General features: G+C 43.5%; 1 protein-coding gene across 1 annotated transcript in view; it reads left to right on the top strand.

Annotated features, from left to right (window-relative positions):
* LOC103368159 (attractin-like protein 1) overlaps positions 1-23,326 on the top strand; it is a gene marked incomplete at its 5' end in the record, with an annotated part of 246,604 nt that overhangs the window by 27,393 nt on the left and 195,885 nt on the right. The window contains 5 exons of the mRNA XM_008296425.1: positions 2,479-2,666; positions 4,848-5,061; positions 5,547-5,738; positions 19,768-20,016; positions 21,677-21,814. Of these exons, the coding sequence (XP_008294647.1) occupies positions 2,479-2,666; positions 4,848-5,061; positions 5,547-5,738; positions 19,768-20,016; positions 21,677-21,814 (981 nt within the window). The remainder of the gene's footprint in view (positions 1-2,478; positions 2,667-4,847; positions 5,062-5,546; positions 5,739-19,767; positions 20,017-21,676; positions 21,815-23,326) is intronic.

Genomic DNA, 23,326 nt, shown 5'->3' with positions numbered 1-23,326 from the left:
TGACTGCTTCATTGTGAACTTGGGACTCAGTTCAAAGTAGGAAAAGATTTTGGACTACTTAGGAGAGGAGAAGAGAGGAAACATCTCCAAACTTTAGTGTAAAATCTCTTTCTTCGGTTCTTTGACATGCAGCAGCTTCTTCAGGGCAAAGTGCAGGAGAGCTGAGAAGAGTTTTCTTTTCTTTCTCTTTGTCTCCACTAATGTTTTCTCTTGATACCAAAGAGCAGCAGACCTAGACAACATTTAGAATTAAGACTTTATTAATCAGAGCGTGCCTACAATCCTCTTTCTAATACAAACCCTCCGAACGCTGTTGTTTTCTGTAACTTAAATCCTCCGTCGTCCTGACTTCTGTCTTATCTCTGCAGATTATCCAAACTCAGAGGACGTCAGGATGTATTCAGACAAACAGCAAAACATCTTAAAACTTCTTTGATATTTAGTGCTGCTACTGTTGAGATAATCCTCTCTGCTTCGGCGGCGATTCTCTGACTTTTCCAGCACAGCAGTTAATTTCCTGCTGTTTTTTTAAACTCGGGTACAGTTTAGCTCCGAGCTTTGCGGTTTAATTCCTCTTGCGATACGTGTTGTTTTATTCTCCAGAAACTAGAGTCTGTTAAAGGTTTGGGTTGAAGCTCTGAGTGGAGAGAAATGAAATGTAAAGAAGCTGCTTTAGCATCTGCAGCTACTGTGCAGGTGGAGGTTTGGGATGAAGCTTTTCACATACATCACGTCTTTATGAGGCTCCATCAGCGTGACGGGGAAACCAAGCCTGTGGGTTTGTCTGTAACTGTAGGTGGAGATGTGTTGGCTGTGTGGATCAGATGAGGCTGGTTAGAGGTGGCAGCCGAGACCTTTCCTCTCTTCTGACTAATTATTCTGACATATTTATCTTTTACTTTTACACAAAGACCTAATCTATTTACTTTTTACCCTCCTTCTTATTTTTCCACCCCGTCGTCTGTCTTTCTCCTCTTGTTTCGGTCGATTATTGCCCATTTCTATCGCTGGCGAGGGAAAAAAATGAAAGAGAAAGCAGGTATTTTCTTTTCTGTAGCATGAGAGGCTGGTGATGGAAGTCATTATGGGCCTGTGAATGTAATCAGTCCTGCAGACCAAAATAAACAGCGGTGCTCAGCGGAGGCAGAATGACTTTTTCTTCCCTTTCATCCCGGCTAATTGAACGGCCGCTCTGCTATTATAGTCTCCCACCAGACACGAGTGACCCTGATAAGAACAATGAGCGCATATATGAGTTTTATGGGGGAATTTATCTCCCAGGTTTACTCTGCTTTGGTTTTTTTTTTTCCTTCCTTTTATCCCACACATATTTCTAACTCCTGGGAATCCTGTTGAACAGAAAGAATTTAGTTACAGCCTTTGACTGTACGTAAAGATGGAAAAAAGATTCCTGAAAAGCTTCATCAGAGTCGGTGCTCCGGTGCACGAGTCCTCCAAACTCTCAGTTTATTAAAAAATTTGCAAAGAGAAAGAGTTTGGACTGCCATTAGAGCCATCGCCATCTTACATTTAAGCCTTAAAACAATTTAAATGGTTGAGTTCTATGTAACTTGTCCCCTGTCCAGTTGTTATGAGCAGAAGAATCAGCTGTAGCATCCCAAATAGGTTTTTGTAGCGCTCTTTAAACGTTTTATTTCTGCTGTAAAGTCGAGCTTTTTAACATGGGCTTCTGTAGGGGTCGGCTCACTTTTAGAGGCGGCCTCTAGTGGCCGTCGGGGGAACTGCGGGTTTTGGTCCTTCAGTTTTCAAATGAACAATTAAAACAATCTAAAATCACTTCACCTGAACATTCACACATGTCAAAAGTAATTAACAAACACACATGAAGCAGACTTTAGCTGCTTTCCAGTGGAAGTCATCGGCCACGCCCCCTTTCCCCGGTCACCTGACTGCTCACCTGGTCTACCTGCTCCTCATCAGACAGCAGCTCCTCTTTGTTTCTCCTTGCGTTTGGATTTATTTTCTGCTTCTGCCTGGTTCATCTCAACCCAGTACACATAGTTTTATTCCATCCTGTGGTCTACTTCTCAGACGTTTTGTCCTGAAGCTCCTGCACTGTCGGCCATGTTCTCAGGTATTTTAATCGACAGCGTTTCTTGTAGTGACACAAACAAAATGCTTTAAGTCGACGACTGTGTACGTCTGTGTGTGAACGTGATGCCGAAGCAGCTCGGTGTGATGATGTCGCTGCGTTAACGTGTTAATCATCTGCTCGCTGCAGCAGCCAAACAGGAAACGAAGATCTTCAATGTGCTAATTTTAGGGTTTAGATTATTTTAACGCGTCTGCTGTCCTGTTAATGTCGCCTGAATGTAGCCTGAAGCACATCTGATCTCGCAAAGTCGTCTCATACGTTTATGTTTTCTGTAGGTTAATGAAAATCAAGGCTGCAGGGAGACTCTATATAGTCCTCTGTCTGTTGACTAAACGCCATCACCTGTCTTTGTGCGTGTGCAGGGAAGCTGTGCGGGGACGGCTGGCACCACGTCGGGGAGGCCTGCCTGAGGATCAACTCCAGCAGGGAGAGCTACGACAACGCCCAGCACTACTGCAAGAACCTGGGAGGGAACATCGCCTCTCTGCTCACGGACAAACAGGTCAACTTTGTGCTGGAGGAGCTGCAGAAGTATCAGCTGCAGGAAAAGGTGGGTGGCGGCGCAAAGGGCTACCGGTGGTGTTGAGAGGCGTCTTTGGGTCATTTATGGTGTCAAATCCACGTTTCAGACATGCACACTGCAGGTTTATCTATTTAGGATGTGTTCAAGAAGGCACATAGATACCTGTGTCTGAGCTGGTGTATGATGAAAGTAAGGAAAGATGCAGGTGATTACAGCTCCACAAAGTCTAATTAACCAGCTGTACCTGAATGCAACATTGCATTAGAGAATGAAATACAGTTTATTTGATTAATTTTGACACTCGTGCAGCTCCCCAGAGTCCGTTCTGGACACGACGTCCACGACGCTGCGTCGGTAATAATGTGATTTATTATGAAACGCCGCTCAGAGTGTCGACTGAGCGTCATAAATGTGACGTTATTTATTATTAGATGTGTGCTTTCCATCGTAAAAACTGAGTTATTTAATGTGTTCCAATCAATAAAAGGAAATCAAAATACATTCACATACCAACGCCTCTTACAGCTCTCTGGTTTATTTTAATGATCAAGCTAATATCAAACCTCAGACTTGCCAAAAAACTGTAAAAAACAACTTATTTCCACAGCGTCGAGTGCAGAGGGGTGAAACTTCTCACCATGATATTTCTGATGTGTTTTTTTTTTAACTCTACAAGGAGCCAAAGATTTATTTATTTATTTATTTGGCTTCCTGGGCCCACCATGAAGCGCAGAAATAAGCCGCCTCGCTGCCTCACCTTTCATCTCAGCGAAGCCAGATGTTTGAAAAACAACTGGCAGCCAGGACGGGAATGTTTTTAGCTCATTACTTTTGCTCCGACGCAGACTGAAGTGATGTCAGAGGCTGAAACGCTGTTTGACCGCCTGATGAATGGGCAGCTTCACCAGCAAATATCTGAACACGTTTAGCAGCAGTGATGTGGTTCATTCTCTTAATTTCTGCGCCTCCTATTGAAGATGAAGCTTCTGAATGTTTTCAGATGATTATTGTAAATCTTTTCCATGCTGTGCGTTTGTTATCTCTGCAGAAATGATTCCCTCTGCACAGAGACCAGCGGCTCCACTCAGGTGTAAACGCAGTCATAATATTTCCTTTGTAATCATTATTAAAGAAATCACACTTGCTTTGTCAGCAGATGATTCAAACGTCCACTGATCTGCACTTCAGTCACTCTGCTATAAATTAGAGGCTCTTTGAAAGTCTTGAACGTGTTTTTGCTTTTATAACAATTACAGTCATCAGCAGAAGGTTTCATTTCAGACAGATGAAGCTGCATCGCTGTGTGGCTCCAGCCTTTTATCCTGGTATCACTACTGTGTGGAGCTTTTTATCCTCCAGTTATTGTTGTTTTTTTTACCTCAGTGTTTCTAGGACGGTGTCCTCGTGGAAATGTGAACGAACTGCCTACAATCAGGACTCATTATTTTCACTTTGTGTTTCTATAAAAACTCACAGAACAGAGCAGAGAGAAGGCGCATCAGGAGATTATCAGGATCCGTTTAGTTTATTGCTGCTGTAAACATTCCTTCAGCGACTGTGGCAGCTGATCTGCAGCTTAAATCATTTCCTCCCTGTTTTTTAATCCCTTTTCTTACTGGAGGGATAGTTTGAAGTCAGCTGTTTGAGCCCAGAAATCATTTTCTGAAGTGGACTGCACCTCTGAGCCTTTGAACCTGAACTTTCTGGGCATCGCTTTTCATTTGTCTCTGCAATACAAAGTCCTGAACCTCTGTGGAAACAAACAACCAGAACTAGAAGAAGAGACGACTCGGATGTGTATTTTCTGCATTATATATAACACACACACACACAAACACACACACATATATATATATATACTATAATGCCAGAAAATCTTTAAAAAACAAAAACAAGGCTGAGTTTCTTTGATTTATTTATTTTATGAACATAAACTGTGGCTCTACATAATGTCAGTACTTTACTATTTACATCTTTGTCTCGTCGCTGCTCTGTTTACCAGTTCAGCCTAAACATCCCAGAAGCAGATGTTTTTTGCTGAGCTTCTGTATTTAAGCTCCTTCTGTGTCTGTGATATCAAACAGAAGCATCAGTCAGTGCTTCAGGAAACACACCTGAACTCCTGCTTGATGGAGCTCATTTATTTAGTGACCTGAGTGACAGGATCAGCAGAACAATCTCTGAAGCTTCACGTCCTTCCCTCTGCAGACGCTGTCCCCCTGGGTCGGCCTGAGGAAGATCAACGTGTCGTACTGGGGCTGGGAGGACGCCTCGCCCTTCACCAACACCAGCCTGCGCTGGCTACCCGGAGAGCCCAGCGACTCCGGCTTCTGCGCCTACCTGGAGCGGACGCAGGTGTCCGGCCTGAAGGCCAACCCCTGCACCGCCACCACCGACGGCCTGATCTGTGAGAAACCTGCCGGTGAGCAAAGAATGACGAGAAAACGAGAAGAGATGGGTTAGAACACAGCGGGAAGCTCAAACTGGTGGTCAGGATTCATGTTTGTTTGCTTTGACAAATCTACAATGTAGGAATCAGAATGGGCTTCGTTGTTTAGAAGTGACAGAAGTATAAATGCTTGAGGTCTACTTTAGGTCATCACATGTCTTCAGTACACTTTAAATGTTCTGTGCTGCTACATGAATAAACTGAGCTCTGCTGAATTCATCCTCTCCTGGATGATGCGACTGAAGCGGTGGAGCTAGCAGGTATATTACAGCTTATATATGTAGAAAACACTCACAGAACGAGCTGTAAATGAGTAAATAAACCTCCAGCAGTCCTACATTTTCTGCTGCTCTGTGATTTAATTGTCTCTGAACTTAGTTCTGCAGTGAATAGCATCATGTCGCCCACGTCTGACCTAACGTCGGCGCTTTTCTTTGTGCATCTGTGCCGTCGCTCAGGGAGTCCACAGAGTCAGAGCGCTCGTCCCTGCAAGACGCCGTGCGCTCTCCGCACCAGCTGCGCTAACTGCACCAGCCAGGCCATGGAGTGCATGTGGTGTGGAAGCACTCAGCGCTGCGTGGACTCCTCGGCCTACGTCATCTCCTTCCCCTACGGACAGTGTCTGGAGTGGCAGACCCAGGACTGCTCTGGTGAGACTCACTGATGTTCCTTCACTCCAGGAAAACAGAGTTATTTGTGCCTTCCTGCAGCGTCTCCATATATCCTGGAATATTATTTGTATGCAAAGCACAAGACGCAGCTTGAGATTCATATCATATAGAGCTGCTAACACACATATATATCAACACTCTGACAGCTTTTAGTACTTTTTTCCTTTGCGTTCAGTCTAAAAAGGTAAATGCACGGCTTCGAGATTCTGTCCCTGTCTCGGCTCTTTGGTTTGTCATCAGTACTGTGGCTCTCTTGACTCTTTTCTAGCTGACAGAATCCAAATGTACTGATCCAGCTATTGGCAGAAGTGGGTCACAAAGTTAGGACAAGTGTTTTCTGTGTCGCTGTTTGTCCGTCATCAGACTGCAAGAATTTCTATTAATGATGCCTGAAAAACATCATGAACACATAACGTTTTTAGATGTTGCTGCGTTTTATCTTGGTGTCGTGTCCATATGATGCAGTGGACGGACACTGAATGGGGAGATGAGACATCACTGATGTGGCAGCACTAGCTTTGGATGATCTACATCAGGACATGTGTGGATAAATACAGTATACAACAGAAATGGATGCACTGTAATGTCAAGTGATGCAGCTAAATAATTGCCTTATTGAAAGTTAAGGCCCCAGAGTAGAGTCTAAGTGCAACAAGAGTGAACGTACACATGATCAACTTCACTATGAGTTCCATCAGCCTGACTGCATGAACATGGTTCTAAAATTAGCTGAGAACAGCAGAACCTTCTCAGTTTTGAACCTATGGGCTGTTTGAGAAACTGAAAATTCTGATGGTAAGTTTTCGTAACGATGGAAAAGGATCCAGAAGATCAGTGAGCAGCCAGAACCCAGTGCAGCCCAGTGTGAGCAGGAACCAGAAGGTCCAGAAGGAGCCATAGCAGCACTCATCAGGGCTGCAGTGGTCGTCCTCCTACAATGACTCCACGGACAGTCGACTGGTTTCGTTATCGATAGAAACCAGAGTTCCTCCTCAGCAGGTGTCAGAGATATTACATAACTACAGTGTCTTTGTGGCGTATACGACGGCGTGCAGGAAAAACACTCTTGCTTGCTTTTTGGCATGAAATTGCAAAGACAACAATTATCTTCAGAACATCCTCTGGTCAGATGAAGATCAATGTGTTGGGCTCACATGGAGTCCAGATGTTTGGTGTGAACCTGACCAGGACCACCACAGTGGATCATGGTCCTGACAGTGAAGCACGGAGGTGGAGCATCATGATGTGGGGCTGCATGAGGGCAGAAGGTGTTGATGACGTTTCTAGATGCTCCATGAATGCTTGTGGAAAAAATCTGACTCCCACTTTGCAGAAGAGGAATGACAGCATGATGCCAAAATAAAATAAATAGAAATCAGACTAGAACTATGAGAGGATGACGTACGTGTCGAACACTTTTGTTTGTATGTTGAAGAGAAACAGCTCTGTTGTCCTGCATGTTCAGGAGGATTGTTCTTCACCTTCTAAACTTAAGGTGGACACATGAAGAGTGGAACTAATTAAAGATTTGAATCTCGATAATGAGAGACACTGGCCGTAGCATCGTGCTGTGGGGTCTGTACTTTAACACAGTCAGTCTAAACGGTTAGTTTTTGATGTTGCATGAAGGCAGTTCAGTTTAGAGGTAATGATGTCACTGCCAGGTGATTCAGTTATGGATCACCTGACATGTATCGATGGTGTGGACTCCCTCCAGATATGTACATGACTCCAGTGGTGTTTAGTGCTCTACTCCTGCCTTTGATGAAGCGACCGGAGCGCGATCTGTGGACATGGAGTCATTATAGACTTCCATCGATCCCGTCCTTATCAGCAGTCAGGACGAGGCCTCAGCATCACACCAGCGCTCACTCTGAGGAGGCGGCGCCACCTCTCCTGTAGCTACAGGGCACAAAATCGATCATCTACAATGACACACGACCGCCTCGCTATGAAGTCCCGCTGCTGTCTCTTAACATTCCTCTCATATTAACGCCTCCCCGGGGACGGGGGAGGTTTCCAGCTGCAGCATGTGGCCTGTTTTAGCACCGCCGAGTGTTTTCCTGTCTGAATAACGTTTAGCGGCTGTCGACATTTATTGGAACACGACAGATACCTCGTAAAATAATTAGCAGATTGTTTGTCCTTCATATTCACTAGCTGAGTGGAATCATCTTTGATTTTTGGCAGAAAAAAGTCACTATATTTACATCCATAGCGTGAATTAACAAACCTAAAGTGAGGAGTTTGGTTATTGTAACGTTCCTCTAAGGTTTGATGGGAAGGTTAAGGTAACGCACAAGTGTTTTTATCTTCACTATTAGCATCAAATTCTAGATTTTTGGCAGAAAAACTCTCAAGACTTCATGTAAGTATGCACACGTTTATACAAGACGTTGCCATCGTGTGAGTTAACAAACCTACAGTTTGGTTTTATATGTAATATATATGGAACGTTAAGGTGAAGGTGAGTGTTTGTTCTTCACATGCTGTCGTTGCATCATGTAAGTCTGGATTATTTTTTGCAGAAAAACACACTGTGTTTACAGGCACATGACTAACAGACCTACAGTGAGCTGTTCAGCTTTTGTTTTATTCATTCAGTGTTTTTAGGAAGGTTAAGGTGAAGTGTTTTTCCTGCATATGCACTGGTTGCATGAAGGAATTTTAGATTTTTTTTGCAGGTAAACACGTCGTTTTTATGCAGATATCATGAATGTACACAAGACTGTTTTTTTATTATTATTAACAAAGTGCGGAGCTCGGTTCATCTGTGGGTTTTTTGTGACGGTAAAGTGTTTTTTCTTCACATGCACTCGTTGCATCAAGTCATTTTTGATTATTAACAGAAAAACACAACATTTACCGTAATGTCTGGACTATAAGCCGCTGCTTTATTTCACACGCTGCGGCTTAAACGATGACGTGGCTAATTTATGGGTTTTTACGTGGACACCTGCAGCTTATAGACGAGTGCGGCCTGTATCTGTACTAAACTAGTTTTCTTTTTAAGTTAGTGGATGGGGCTTATATTCAGGTGCTTCAATAGTCTGGACATTACGGTACATGCATAACTCTTTATATTTACAAACTGCTTTTTATAAAAAACAAGCCTGCATTAGTTTCTGTCACGTTCATTGATGTTTTTTCAAGAAGTTTTTTAAATGTTTTTCTGCAGTTCAACAAGTTTCTGGTAGAAAAAAACAATCTAGCTGTCAAAGCTCCCCCCCGAGGCGACGCTTCTTATTGTTGTTTTCTGTCATTTGTTAGACAAATAGTCCCTTTGTACCGAACTGTTCTTGTTTCTGGAAACGGGTTCAGAAAACAGTTTTTTCTGCCTTGTGACTGGTGATTATTATTCCTTCCTGGTCGCGGTAGTCGCGGCGCAGACGGCTCTCCAGCCTACCGTTAGCAAGCCAAGATTGTTTTCCCGTCTTTCGTTTTACCTTCAGTGCTTACATAATGGCACCTTCCCCCATCTTCCTTCCTCCTTCATTATTCATGTCTCAGTTTGGTGGCAGAAGGTGTGTAGGAGGCTCTTGTTCTGCTACTTTCTACCTTTGTCGCACACTTTATGATGCACAATCTGACATATTTTACTGAACAAACCCTCACTGAGAGCTCTGTTGTTCTTTTCTACAGTCCGTCAGTCTTATTATTTCATACCTAACTTTCTGCTTGGCGTCTCTGCTTTATGGATTAATCATGGTTTGTTTTTGGGAGCAGGAGCTGCAGGCTACAGCTGCAGGATTCATGACCCCGGCTTTGGGCCGCTGCTTCGACAAAACAGCATCGCTTGTCTGAAGATCCAATTTGAGCCGGGTTATTTCTTTATCAGATCGATGTGTCCTCGGGCTTTTGTGTATGGTTCCCATGTTTCATGTTTGCTGGAGGCTAACACGCTCCTCAGCGCGGCGTATTGAAGTAATTAGCTTCAGTGCAGCCCCAGATGTGGAACTCTGAGGTTTTGGGAGCTCTTTGGAGGCGAGCTGGTTTTCCAATCCCAGATTAATTTTATTGGACCATGTTTCCTCGTATAAAACACATTCTGTTGGGCTTTGCACGGCTTTTTCTTCTTTTTTTAGCCTCCTACCTCTCTGACCCGACTATCTGGAGCACCTGCAGCTATCTTGCTGTCAGTCTCACACTGTGAACGTAACTCTCCTTTCAAGATGATGTGAGCTCAGGAATCCTCGTCTTGTGTGTCGCTGGCAAGGTCAGCATCTGGTCCTGTTTCAGCAGTTTCAACATCCATCCTGTTGGTCCTGTTGGTCCTGTTGGTCCTGTTGGTCCTGCCTGTTGGTCCTGTTGGTCCTGTTGGTCCTGCTGGTCCTGCTGGTCCTGTTGGTCCTGTTGGTCCTGCTGGTCCTGTTGGTCCTGTTGGTCCTGGCCCTGCTGGTCCTGTTGGTCCTGTTGGTCCTGGTCCTGCTGGTCCTGTTGGTCCTGTTGGTCCTGGTCCTGCAGGTCCTGTTGGTCCTGCTGGTCTTGTTGGTCCTGCTTCCTGTTGGTCCTGTTGGTCCTGGTCCTGCTGGTCCTGCTGACAGCTGCTCAGGAGTTTGGGAGATCCAGAAAGATTGAGGAACGAGAACAACCGTGGTGATATCTGTGGGAATAACGTGTGGATTTTATTGAGCTGAAGAAGTTTCTGGGTGTCACTTTTTTTCTTCTTCTCATTTTTCACCCAATAAGCAATTAGCTCTTCTTCATTTACATGCAGAGCTATTTTTAATTAGCAGAACCTGTCCAGGCAGAGGAAGGACCTGAAGTCCTGAACTCCAGGTGAAGAAAATTAAATTATGGAGCCAGTTTCATTAAGTTACCTCAACTTTAATCAGCTAACGCAAAAAACTAAAACTATCACCCGTTATATTAAGTTGTTGCAATCACCGTTATTAGAGCCAATAAATCAAAATAATTAATGTTTATCTAATTTAACAGCTCAGAATCAGCTGTGCCCTGGAGCACAGAGTAGTATGTTTTACCATTATTATTATTATTATTATTATTATTATTATTATTATTATTACCATTATTATTATTATTTATTTATTTTTACAGAATCTAGTTTGAACCATATTTGTTCAAGAAGCAACAGAATATTAAGAATTCTTTGTCTGTTTTTACAGTTTCTGGTTCTGATGGATCATGTGATGTTTCATTTTTAACAGCCTTTTATTGGACTTCAGAGCGTTCATACTGAAGTTATTACCAGCAGCATGAGAACAGAAACGAGCAGCGCTGAAGCCGACGTTAGCTCCGTTAGCTCCGTTAGCTCTGTTAGCTCCGTTAGCTGGACTTTGCAGGTGATTGGCTGGTAAAGCTGCACCAGAAGCTCCACCACAGAAGGCCAGAACCTTCCTGAGCCCAGACGTGGCTCTGGTCTCTCAGAACACCCACAGAGCTGACGGCCGACGCTCAGCTGTGGGAGGCGGTGAACCGTCCTGAAGCCGGTACCGAGGACTTGTGTTGAAACGTCGAAGCTCCTGAACGAAGTTCGTGTGCAGACAGGCGTCGCTGTTAAAGATCAGTTGCATCATCAGTGATCAGAGATGTGTCAGCGGCGGCGCTGGATCTGGATGAAACAACGTGACTCGATGACAGCGTGATCGTTCCCACCACGACTCCAGTGATGAAACCAGTCCCACGCCTGACTGATGGTGTCGGCGAGCCCTGATAAGAACCGGGTCTCCTGCTCGTGTCAACCATGATGGAGTGAACAGAGATGCAGTGGGAGGGTGTTCCAGCACGCTGCAGCAACGGTAGCCTCATGTAGCTAATGCTAATGCTGCTAAGCTAACTGTCACCAACTGCAATGATGCAATTAAAATGACCCGTTTATCAGAACCACAAACTGTAAAAACAGAATGTTGAGTTTTCAACAGGCCTCGAACACGTCATGTGTGATGTGACGCTCCGACGGCAAAATGAACCAACATTACAGTTAAAAAATGTGTGTTTTTTAACTTTATTCACTTTTTTGAGATCTTAAAAAAATATAAAAGTAACCAAAATCAACCCATTTGATCAAATCAGATTCTGTAGATGAACAAACAAGAAAACATTTTGAGTCGTGACGAGATTCGAGGACTCTTTGGTTGAACTGCAGGCTGTGTGAGCAAAAAGGAGACTAAATTAAATATGAAAGGACTAAATTATCTGCAGTTTGTACATATATATATGTACATTTCTTTTCCAGTATTGGCAGCACCTATGAAGAGATGCTGTCCATGTCGATTCTGGGTTTTTCTTGTTGTATGATTTCTGGCTTTGTGTTTGTGCCAGACTTCTCTCTCCTCCTAGTCATGCCTGTTTTATTTCTATTGAGGTGCAGGACTTTATTTTGCACTGAAAAATGAACCTACAGTGAGCAAAAAAAGAAGAAGAAGCAGCAGCAGCTCAGGAACTTGTCGGGTTCAGAGGTTTAAGCACACAGATGAGATTAAGGGTGACTGAATCGCAGCGTGGACGAGTCTCCGTTTGTCTTCCGCCGTCCACACGATGCTGCCGGAGCCCATTCTGGGTCTGGCTGCAGAGAGAAATAGCCTTATTTCCTCCGAGGCAATCTTCACGAGAAACGTGTGTTTTCTGTCTATCTGCTGTTTTGCAGCTCGGAGGCGGGTGAAGGGGGAAGGCGGCTTATGGCTTCTGCACTTGATGTATTATGTATGGAGGCTCACAGATCTGTATGCTACCGGCTTCAGCGATGCTAACTGTCAAGTAGCGCAGGGGCAAATGGATTACACGAGATGAAGCCAGACGATACGTGCCATGCAGGGACACCGAGCATCAGATGTGATGAACTGAATGTGAGACGATTGTGCTGAGAGAATTTTTGATAAGAGGAAAATTCCCCCAGCAGGAACCAGCTATCCTTTATTTTATTTTATTTTCTTGCCGCTGCAACACATCGCCTAACTTCCTCCAAACATTTGTCATGTGCTGCGTTTAGGGACCCTCTCAGGTTATTTCTGTCAATGAAGACGACTAATATCCTGATTCCAGCGGAGGAAGCGGGACGGTGATGGAGAGGAGCACAAAGCGGCGGAGAAGTGTTTTGTCTGTGCACATGAAGCATTTGATGGTGTTATATTGAATTTTAGAGCCACGGCGTTGAAGAAAATGCTGCTGCTAATGTCGGCTGGTGACAGAACTTTAAAAACTCTCGGTCTCCAAGTGACGAGAGCAACTTGAAAAAGTTTTTCGCGGCTGATTTTTTTTTTTTTTTTGGGATGCAAACCCATGTCCTCTTGGATTTGACCCAGTTATTTCATTTATGTTTATCCACGTGAAAACCTGCAGATACAGAAACCAGCAATGTCATAACTTCTGGATAATTTAGTAAAGAATATATAAAATTGGAAGAAATAGTCAACAAGATAATAAAAAAATAAGATAATGATATGTTATTATAATACAGATGACTTTAAAATAATTGCTAAAACAGTTTCTGGTTGTATTTCTGAAGCTAATAAATCATAAACAGACATTATTGCAGAACTCAGTGAGAAAAATGTTTTGAAACTTGACCGATTAAAAATTAGAGTTTAGTTGATCAGACGAGGATTTTTGTTTTTTGCTGCAAAGCTCCGTTTATCTGCTTAGTCACAAATCCATACGACTCCATCGTTTAGCAGCCGGGGCTCCTCATTTACTGGCTGGAGATGAACCCACAGCTCAACGTCTGTCGGTTCAGGAGGACGGCTTGATGCACAAATACGTCCAGAAATTAGCAGTTCAAATGCATAAATCAGTGTTCCTGGGTTTATCTCGACAAATATCCATCACAGGGGAGAACCCGCCGGTGGTCAGCGGTTTCATCTGCGGCTCCGTGATTAGATCGCATGTTTTTTAATCATGAAATATGTTTGCCGCCCTCCTGGGAAATGCAGGAACCATCCAACAGGACGTGTTCCCCTGAAACAGCCCGCGGCTAATGTCATGTAATGGCACAAGGTACAGCTAAATCTCTGGTGCTGTTAACTAAAACTAAATCCTTGTAAAGCCTGCAGGCTCGCACACTCTATTTTCCTCTCATCCTCCTCTAGCCCCAGTCCACAGGACTCCACCAGGCAATAACCTCTCTTAATTCTTTCCATGTGGAACACAGATGAAGCCAGATAATTGGAAATGCTATTAAAAATAGAAAACGGCTCAGGCATCGAGAACACAGCAGATAAATTATATTATCCACACACACCACCCTTATATAACTTCTAAGCACTTTCCTGTCTCGGCCTGGAATCTGTTCTCGTCTCTCACGTCTGTATGAAGCGCTGCTCGTCGGCCGACTCGGTGTCCTCGGGGCGCGTTTCATCACACCGGTGGCATCCGGGCTGATGCTTGAAATATGCGATCCATTCGCTCTCACCGACTCTGACATGTTTCACAAATGAAGTGCGACCTGTCTGATGTGTGTTGTGGGAGGCGGGGTGTGTGGAGATTAACTCTGCATCAGAGGATGTGTGAGGGGAGGCTGTCTGCTGTGGACCAGCTCATCCCTCACACCAGCGTTCCCTCATCGCTGATAAAAAAAAAAAAAGTGCAACCAGGTGAGTCCTGTTGAGCTCCAAACTTCCACCGGCGACAAACTTATGTGAAATGTGATTGTGGAAGGATCTGGTGTAGTTATTTCCTGGAGTCGGCCCCCAGTTGTTGGGAAGTAATTGCTTTAAAATGTCAGACGGCGTCTCCAGAGCTCATTTCTTTACAAGATGGAGGTTCACCTCCTGAAAGTCCTGAAGCTCGTAAAGGACGGATTCATCACCGGGCTGCAGTGTAAAACCAGAAAAGATTTTTTTATTTTTTCTTCAATTTTCAACACACATTTGTTTAGTTAATGATCCAGGAATAAAGTTTTAGGAAAAGGAGGCAAAAAAAGCCGACCCTGTGGAAAAAAAAAATAGGAAATCTGACAACAAGGGGGCCAAAAAAAAAAATTAAACATGGTGGAGGACTGTAAAGTTCAAAAACTAAAATACTGGGAAAGTTCCAGCAAATATCTTTAAAATAATGATAAGCAGATTAGCAGATTTAAATCCACTAAAACAGCAGCTTCACCGTCACACATTGCAAAAAAAAACTGATTGATATTTGTGAGAATACAGATTTTTAAAGTGTAGATTATTTATCGTTTTTTTTTCAGTTAAAGTGAAAATGTATCTATTTTTGCTGTGATTTTACTTTATTTTATATCTGTAATTTAACAAAATTGAACATTTAAAAAAGATCAAATAAAGATACAAAAAGAAAATCACTAGATTTTCAATGCTTATTATGAATCACTTTTTTTTCATTATTCTGATTAAAATGCAGAAATTTTCAGTCAAACATTGTAAATCAACAACAGAACTTTTTTTTTTTTTTAATTCAGATTTTTGATGTGGATGTTATCTACTGTTTGTTTTTCTAACCTTTAATATATAAATTCATATTTTTCTGCGTGAATTTTAGTCGTATTTTACCAAATTAAACAAAACTATTACATAAAATACGTATATTTTTATTTTTGCTGTGTTTTTATTCTCAAAAAAGTCATTATTTTACAGATATTTGCTTTTATTTGAAAGAAAAATTCATCCAGTATTTTCATACTTAAAAAAAAAAAAAAAAAAAAATACACAGAGTTTCTGTATTTAAATCAGCTAAAACTATCATTATCATGTTTTATAGATACTTGTTGTTATTTTCATAGCTTCTACAGGTTTTAAATTCCACCGTCTGACACTGTTTCCTCTGATTTTCACCAGTTTTCCTTCATGGAACCGTTTCTACAGTCTAGAATCACACGTCATCGTTTTTATGTTTTTATTATACGTGACTCAAACTTAAAATCCACGAGCAGATTTCGGCCCAAAGTTTGATCTGCCTTCATAGAAAGCTGCCGTTTCTCATCGTTTGAAGGTAAATTGGAAGCGAAGACGGATGACAGACTGGTTTCCAGTCAGATGTAAAAAAGGTTCATGTTAATGCAGAGAGGATGACTGTCGGAGAAGATGACCTGCAGGGGCGCAGAATGGAAATGGATCCGCACAAAGCGCCCTCAGATTGGATCTATTAAATCAAACAGGAGCTCAGAGTTTCGCTGTATTGAAATGCTGAGGTTTGGTGGAAGAAAAGTGTGGGGGGCTACAAAGAGCTCCACCAATCCCCCGCTATTGGATCATATTTTAAAATGATAAACAGGCCCGGTATATTTATTGGATATTAAAGTCTGCTCTTGGGTATGTAAATATGTGATTTTCTGCCAGCGGAAGCCTCACTGTGTGCTGGATTAGGGGATATTCTGTCGAACCGCCTCCCTTTGAACTATTGACTGTAGTGGAAGATCCAGTGAGCTGTCAGAGGAGAAGCAAAGGGAAAGAGAGGAGGCAAGTAAGGGGAGGTGAAAACCAGAGGAAAGAGCGCAGTCGGAGGCAAGATGAAGAAAAAGTAGAGAGGTTCCATCCTTTGTGATTTCATTTATGCCCAGTGTTTCAGAGAAACGCAGGAAAGAAGAATCTAATTAAATCAAAATGACGGGAGAGGGAGTGACGGAGACGGGACGACGGTGAATAGAAGCAGAGGAAGGAGGATAAAAATGTGGCGGCGAGGAGATAAAGAGTGAATCTGAGAAAAGGATGGAGCAGAAGTTTGTAATTATAAAGAGCGAGAGAACAAATGAATCAGCAGCGCTGCAGCTGAATAATGCAACGGAGGAGGAGGGAGGCTGCAAACACACACAGCGAGGACGAGGAGGGTGTGTTTCAAGCAGCTATCAGCCACAGAACGAGACGCTCCGACGTCTGTGAGCTTATGGAAATGGATCGCGTTCAAAAGAGGAAAAAAAATAAATGCAAATTTCACTTGCATGTGAATCCTGTCGGCGGGCTGTGAAGGCAGCAGCAGCGCCTCGGATAGCTTCTATACGATACCCACCAAGTCCTACCTTCCTTCCCTCCTTCCTCCTCTTTGTCTTGTGTATTCCCACCCTTCGCTTTGTAGACTGAAACTCATGACAAGGCGACGAGCCGACGTCTTGAGCAAAACAAGACCCGAGAGGTTCAGACGTAAAGTTAACTTTGGAAGGCCGGAGCCTCCAGAAGAAGAAGCAGAAGCTTGATTTCTTATGCTCGTCACCTCTCGCCTGTTCTCCGCCGACAAACACATCGCAGCTTTCTGTTACTGCTGTTGAATGCCATAAAAAAATGTCATTTTAATTTGCGGCAGTAAAGGGCTTTTGAATGTCACGTCTACTTTCTGAATACAGATGCTTTTTTCCTCAACATGTGGAACGGCGCCGCGACGAAAAGTCAATTTCCTTATAAATGTTGAGGGGTCGACGGAAAGGTGAAAGCAAAAGAGGCGACGCGTGTTCCAGGAGTTCTATTACGGCGCTAAAAGCTTTTATTGTGTTGGTGCTTCGGCTGGAGGTGTTTGGAGAAACCAGACGACAGCGTGGTCAGAACAGAACCGTAAAGAGGGTTCACTCCAGTACAGTTACTGTGTTTAATGGTTCCCAGTACAGACAGGACTGGTGTCTGAGTTAAAGCTGCATCTCCAGACATCAGAACAAGAATATTAAAGTATTATTGTTTTCAGTTAGAGAAGTGAAAATTTAATATAATCTAGACTTTTAAAGTGAAATATTTGTTTTGTTTGTTTTAACTTTGAGGCTCAGAGCTCATGGAAATAAAAAATAAATATTTCACTTCATCTGTAATGAATATAGAACATATCAGAGTTTAGCTTTTTGAATTAAATTTGAAATATAACTTTTTCAAAATGTTTATTAATTTATTTTAATTTTTTTTAGATGCTCTAGTGCAGCAGTGGCTCTACATCTAACATGTAATGATTCCCGTCCAGTAAATCTAACATCCAGTCTCCTCCTTCATTGACATTCTGTAGATTTAAACTATATAATGATTGTTGATCAGCTCATCACAGTGGAGGCATCCTGGTCCATGGATCTGGTCCCAGTCAATCTGTTTTAATTCAGTCGATAATTGTTAACTTTAAATGAAGACCAGCAGGAACGATGGAAGATGTTGTTAGAATGAACCTCTTCAGCCTGTTTAAGGTAATAACAGGTAACAATTTTAATGTCAACACAACAATGAAAAACACACACATGTAGAAACATAAATGGAAATAATGATTAATCATAAAGTAAAATCCATCGGTTGCCGCTCTAGTTGGGATTAAGGTTCTGAGTGGCTGGATTGGACCCGGTATGTCTGGACGGGGATCAGAAACCCCCACATCAGGTTTCAGAGCCTTGAAAACAGCTTGCATGAAGGTGGTGGATGATACATGGTGGGTTTTAGACATGAAAGCAAGACAAACCACCACACCGGTCTCCACTAGTGGAGGTGTCTGGGTCGACACCAGAGATCTCCAGCTCCGGTCCTGGTGAGCTGCTGTCCTGCTGGTTTTAGACGTTTCCGTACTGCAGCACTCACATGAATGGATCATTAACAGAACTTGACAACAAGCTGGTGGAGATCCATGAATGTGAGTCAGGTGTGTAGCAGTACAGAAACGTCTGAAACCAGCAGGACAGCAGCTCACCAGGACCAGAACTGGAGATCTCTGGTGTAGATGGAGGTGACGAGAGGCCCAGGCAGCTGTGGACTAGCACAACTCAGGAGACCTGCACAGAAGCCAATGGAAGGTGGAGGGATATGATTGGCTGTTACGATCCAGGAAGGGAGCTCGCTTGGAGTTTATTCATGCAACCGAACTTTGTGTTTTTGTTCGGTGCATTGACGGTGGTTTGATGGACGCCATCAAACATTCTGTCCAACGGTTTTCTTCTCGTTATTGACTAAGTGTCTTTATCTGGTAAACATCACTCCTGTTTGTCTTCCAGCTCTCTTCTGAGTTTGATTTTTAGGAACTTCGTCACAAATTTGTGTCGTTGACTGACTGCGAACTGTCTTGACGGTGATGCTCCGTTAAGTATTTGGGAAAAATAGAAAGTCCACGATAGCAAAGTTCAATGAGTTCTCATTGTTCCTCCCAAACGTCATGCAGCAAGAGAACAGATTCACTCTTTCATCACAAGCAACAGTAGACGCAAACATCGATGGCCAGCACACAGTCACATCAAATGTCCAACATCACCTACTTTGAGACTGTTGAAGAAGGTGGTAAAAAGTTCTGCTGATTGTTTAAATATCCAGAAAGTCATGTTTGCTGGAAAGCGGCGTCTTATGGCCGCTAACGTGTGATACATGTCTGGATGCAGGATGATACTGAGTAAGGAAAAGTACACGTCTTCATCCTTTTGAATGTCAGGACGTCGTCTGTCTGCTACGATGCTGAACAAGACTTCCTGCTTTAGACAAACTCATCCAGAATCAGAATCAGGAAGCAACTGGATCAACCAGACAACAAGCACTTTGCCAGTTCTGGAGAAAAAACAACTTAAAGGTCATCTAACAGGCATATAAACGGCATGTTGGCAGAGAGAAGAACAGCCCATGTAGGACCAGTTCTCTGTTGAAACCCAGTCATCCAGCCCCATCTGATTAGTTTGCATATGAGATCAGGCACAATCGAGATAACGAGGCTGCGTTTTAATAACGAGTGCAGAGACCCATACATCAGATGTCAGGGTCCCAATAACACACCCAGATAGAGATCACATCAGTGCCAGGTGGGAATGGAGCGTCACAGGCAAAGGTTTCTAGAAGCTTCAGTAGAAACACAAGCAGACTTTTAAGTTTTTAAAGACATTTTAAGAGACTAAACTTAAAAAGCCTCTTGGATGAGAGTTAAAACATCTTCAAAACCTAAAAGAGAAGAAGTCTGGTTGCTTTTTAGCTGAAGTTCTGAGGATTACTGAGATCTGGATGAGTGAGGACCAGAACCTGTTATGATCCTGTATAGAGAACGTCAGGTTGACAGACGAGGGTGTAAACTGTTTGAGATCACTTTGGTTTACTTTGAAGGTAAACTGAAGGTACATCGAGTAATTCCTTCTCTTCCTTTCCTCCCTTTGTCTCTGCGTCTCTTCTCCCTTCAGCCCAGAACTGTTCGGGTCTGAGGACCTGCGCCGACTGCCTGGAGAGGGTGGAGTGTGGCTGGTGTGGAGATCCCAGCAACACCGGCAGAGGCGTCTGCATGGAGGGTTCCTACCGAGGCCCTCTGAAGCCCCTGAGTCCGAGGGCCGGGCCCCGAGAGCGGGAGAGGCTACGAGACCGGGACATGGTGGTGGATCAGAACCTGTGCTCGTCTGACCGAGGATACAACTGGGCCTTCATCCAGTGTCCCGGTGAGTGGACCACGACGCCAAACCCTCAGTCGGGTTAATCTGGAATCCTCTCCTCCGTCTGCTGCTCGATAAATCGTCTCAGCATCAACTTTGCAAAATGAGCAAATTAACTGAAACACATCACGCTGCAACTTTTCCTTCTTCTTGAGACACAAAACTTATTCTCATTTTTCCTGACTCATGTAGACGAGAACAGTGACGCTAGTTTAAGGTTGTTGGACCTGCTGTTTGTTTCCTTTAATGTATTTAAAAGGCAGCGTTTGCTGAGATGCAGGCTGCACATGTGCACAGCAACAGGAGCAGGAGAGAAATATGGAAAAGGAAGATTTGGCTGCATAAAAATGAACCTAACATCAGCTGCAGGGTCGCACGATGAACAGAATATTAGAAGAATCATAGTTTGATGCAGCTGTGCAGGAATATTACACAACTCACGGAGCTGCCATGAAAATGTTTAGTCTCTAAAATCAGCTGAACATGAACCTCGTGCAGCTTCAGTGGGTTCTATGGAAAAGATAACGCCGACCAGAAACAGTTCTGTTGGGTTGTTGCCTCCACATGAGGCAACGCATTGGTTGGATTATTTAATTTAAGCAAAGAGTCCAAAGATCTGAGTTCCTCCCACAGCCGAACACTGTTTACGATGCCTCTGCCACTGTTACGCTGCATGGAAAAGGTCCCACATGGTTCACCAGTAAAACAACAAAAACGTCTTGACAATAAAAGTCATTGTTCAGCTTTTTAAAATAATTTATTTTTTATTTTAGATGCAGATGCACTGACCTACAAAATCACCCCAATTATTCTGAAATGATTCATTATTCCTCAGTAGAATTAGTTAGTAAACCGGAGGAAAAACTAAATCAACAGTGACTGAACATTTCCAACATTTCTGGCTCCAGTCTGCGGCCAGAATCAGAATGTTCATTCCAGCTTCTTCATTTCTGAAGTGAGCGTTAACGCTGACATACGTGATGGTCTTGATAGGAGTGATAACAGCAGCACTCGACCTCATTTATGTGAACGATGAAATATTAGAAAGTCTCTCAGTATAATGTAATATAAATGTGCACCTGAGAGGCTCTGCCCTCTGGTTACAGTGTCATCCAGATGTAGTCCAGCATCGAAATGAGCAGACAGCCAATCAGCTCTCAGAGAGAGGCTCAAAAAAGCACAAATAGAAAACAACTAAGCAGCGATTTTGTCGGTGCGTTCACACTATTAGACAATAGTTGATCAAAAATAGCATAAAAAATGTGCAAATATTAAAACAAAGTAAAAGAAAAAGCTCAGGTACAAACTATTAAAACAGTGATGTAGCTTATTTTTATGAAGACAGTTTATTTGGTGTTTTAACGTCACTGTTGCAGATATTTCACATTGCTGAACATTTACAGGAACTCATAGATGTGAGAAGTGTGTGTACGAGGTGCAGCTGCATGTAAACGTGCAGATTCAGCAGGAAGGAGCTGCAGCTGGATTGGAGGTAGTTTCGGTTCTGGTCGTCGCTCGTGTCCGGACTGTTTTGTGCCGTTTTGATTCATGATGGAAGGTTTATCGTTTCTTGCTAGTTGTACCCAATCAACTGAAAACATCCCTCTGTGTGTGTGTGTGTGTGTGTGTGTGTGTGTGTGTGTGTGTGCGCGTGGTTTCCCTGCAGCGTGCCAGTGCAACGGCCACAGCAGGTGTGTGAACGGCAGCGTTTGCGAGCACTGCGGGAACCTGACGGCGGGGACGCACTGCCAGAGCTGCATGGCCGGTTACTATGGCGACCCCACCAACGGAGGGAAGTGCAACGGTGAGTGCAAAGGTCGCCGTGGTGACGCCCCGCGGTTATTCCTGGTGAAACAACACCTGTGCACCGCGACAACACGGAACCTGTGTCATCTTTTTCCTGACAGATTGCAGGAGAAGCGCGTCTCAGAGCCGAGATGTTGACAGAAATGTGAAGGTGTTGCAGCTTTTACATGATTTAAAACGGGACAGCCGTGTAATGGCAACAAACAGCCTGATGGGGGCAGTGTTTGGAAGCTGTGTCGGTTTCCTTTGGAGCTGCTGGTGACCAGTAGAGCAGTAAAGCTTTGAAAACTCAAAGCACACATGCAGCATGAGCAGAGATTGAGAGATTTTACAGTTTGGGTTTTTTTCTCTCATTTTTTTGTCGTTTTTACTGGCGAGGTTTGACTTCTTTTTTTGAAGGTGGTGCTGATGCATGCAAACACCCACGAATGCAAACATGCTGTTTGTAAGCTTCTAAAGCAGTCTGTCGATGCCTCGTTTAGCTTTGTACTGAAGCGCTCACAGCAGATTCCAAGCGGTTAATGACGGTGGAGCTGGAGGGAGCCCGTGTGATGTGGAGGGTTACGGGGGCTGGTTCTGGATGAGTTCGGGCCTTGATGGGAGAAAAAAGCGGCGACAGGAGAGTGTAATGGATGAGTGAGTGAGCGCTGGAGTGCTGGAGAGGGAGGGCGGAGTGAGAGGGAGGCGCAGTAACATCAGTCTCGCGGTGACAGATGTGCGTTTTGGCTTGGCGGCGGCGTGACATTAAATCGCTCTTAATCATTTTCTTATTTCCTGAGTTGACTGGTGTCTCTGTCCCTGGCGGCTTCTCGCAGCGAGCTGATAGATGCACGCCTCCTCGCCGCCTCCGTACAGGACGGCCTCTGATTCACTTTCTCCTCTAAGTTGGCTTTATTTGCATTTTTTCCGCTCCGTCTCGTGGTTGTTTCGGGTTTCCTCGGGCTTTTCTCTAACAACCGGCGGTCGCATTCTTCCTGCTGGTTTCTCTCCTCACGCTCTGGTCCTGACGTCTCTCTCTTTCTCTTTCTTATGGTTCCTGCCAAATCTGATCAACTCTCCTCCTTTCATCCAATCGTGTCCATTTTTCTTCTGCCTCTCTTCACCTTTTCACCTCATTTGTTCTTCCACTTCCCCCTGCAATTTCCTCTTTCTTTTATTTATTCTTTTTTTTCCTTCTTTTTTTTCCCGTCTTGTTGCCTTTCATTCCTCTATATAGATTTTTTTGTGTTTCCATCTTTTCTTTTCTGGTTTTCCCTTATCATTTTTTCTTATCCTTTCTTCTGTATTTAACTTATCCATATCACCTGTTGTTTCCTTTCCTTTCCTTTCCTTTCTTTTCCTTTCCTATCCTTTCCTTCAATCTCCTTTGTTTAGTTTCCTTTCCTTTTGTTTCCTTTCGTTTCCTTTCCTTTCCTGTCCTTTCCTTTCCTTTCCTTTCCTTTCCTTTCCTTCAATCTCCTTTGTTTCCTTTCTTATCCTTTCCTTTCCTTTCCTTTCCTTTCCTTTCCTT

The sequence above is a fragment of the Stegastes partitus genome, unplaced genomic scaffold (genome assembly GCF_000690725.1).
Source record: "Stegastes partitus isolate 25-593 unplaced genomic scaffold, Stegastes_partitus-1.0.2 Scaffold1127, whole genome shotgun sequence".
Lineage (NCBI taxonomy): Eukaryota > Metazoa > Chordata > Actinopteri > Pomacentridae > Stegastes > Stegastes partitus.
This window is presented reverse-complemented; position numbering and strand designations above follow the sequence as displayed.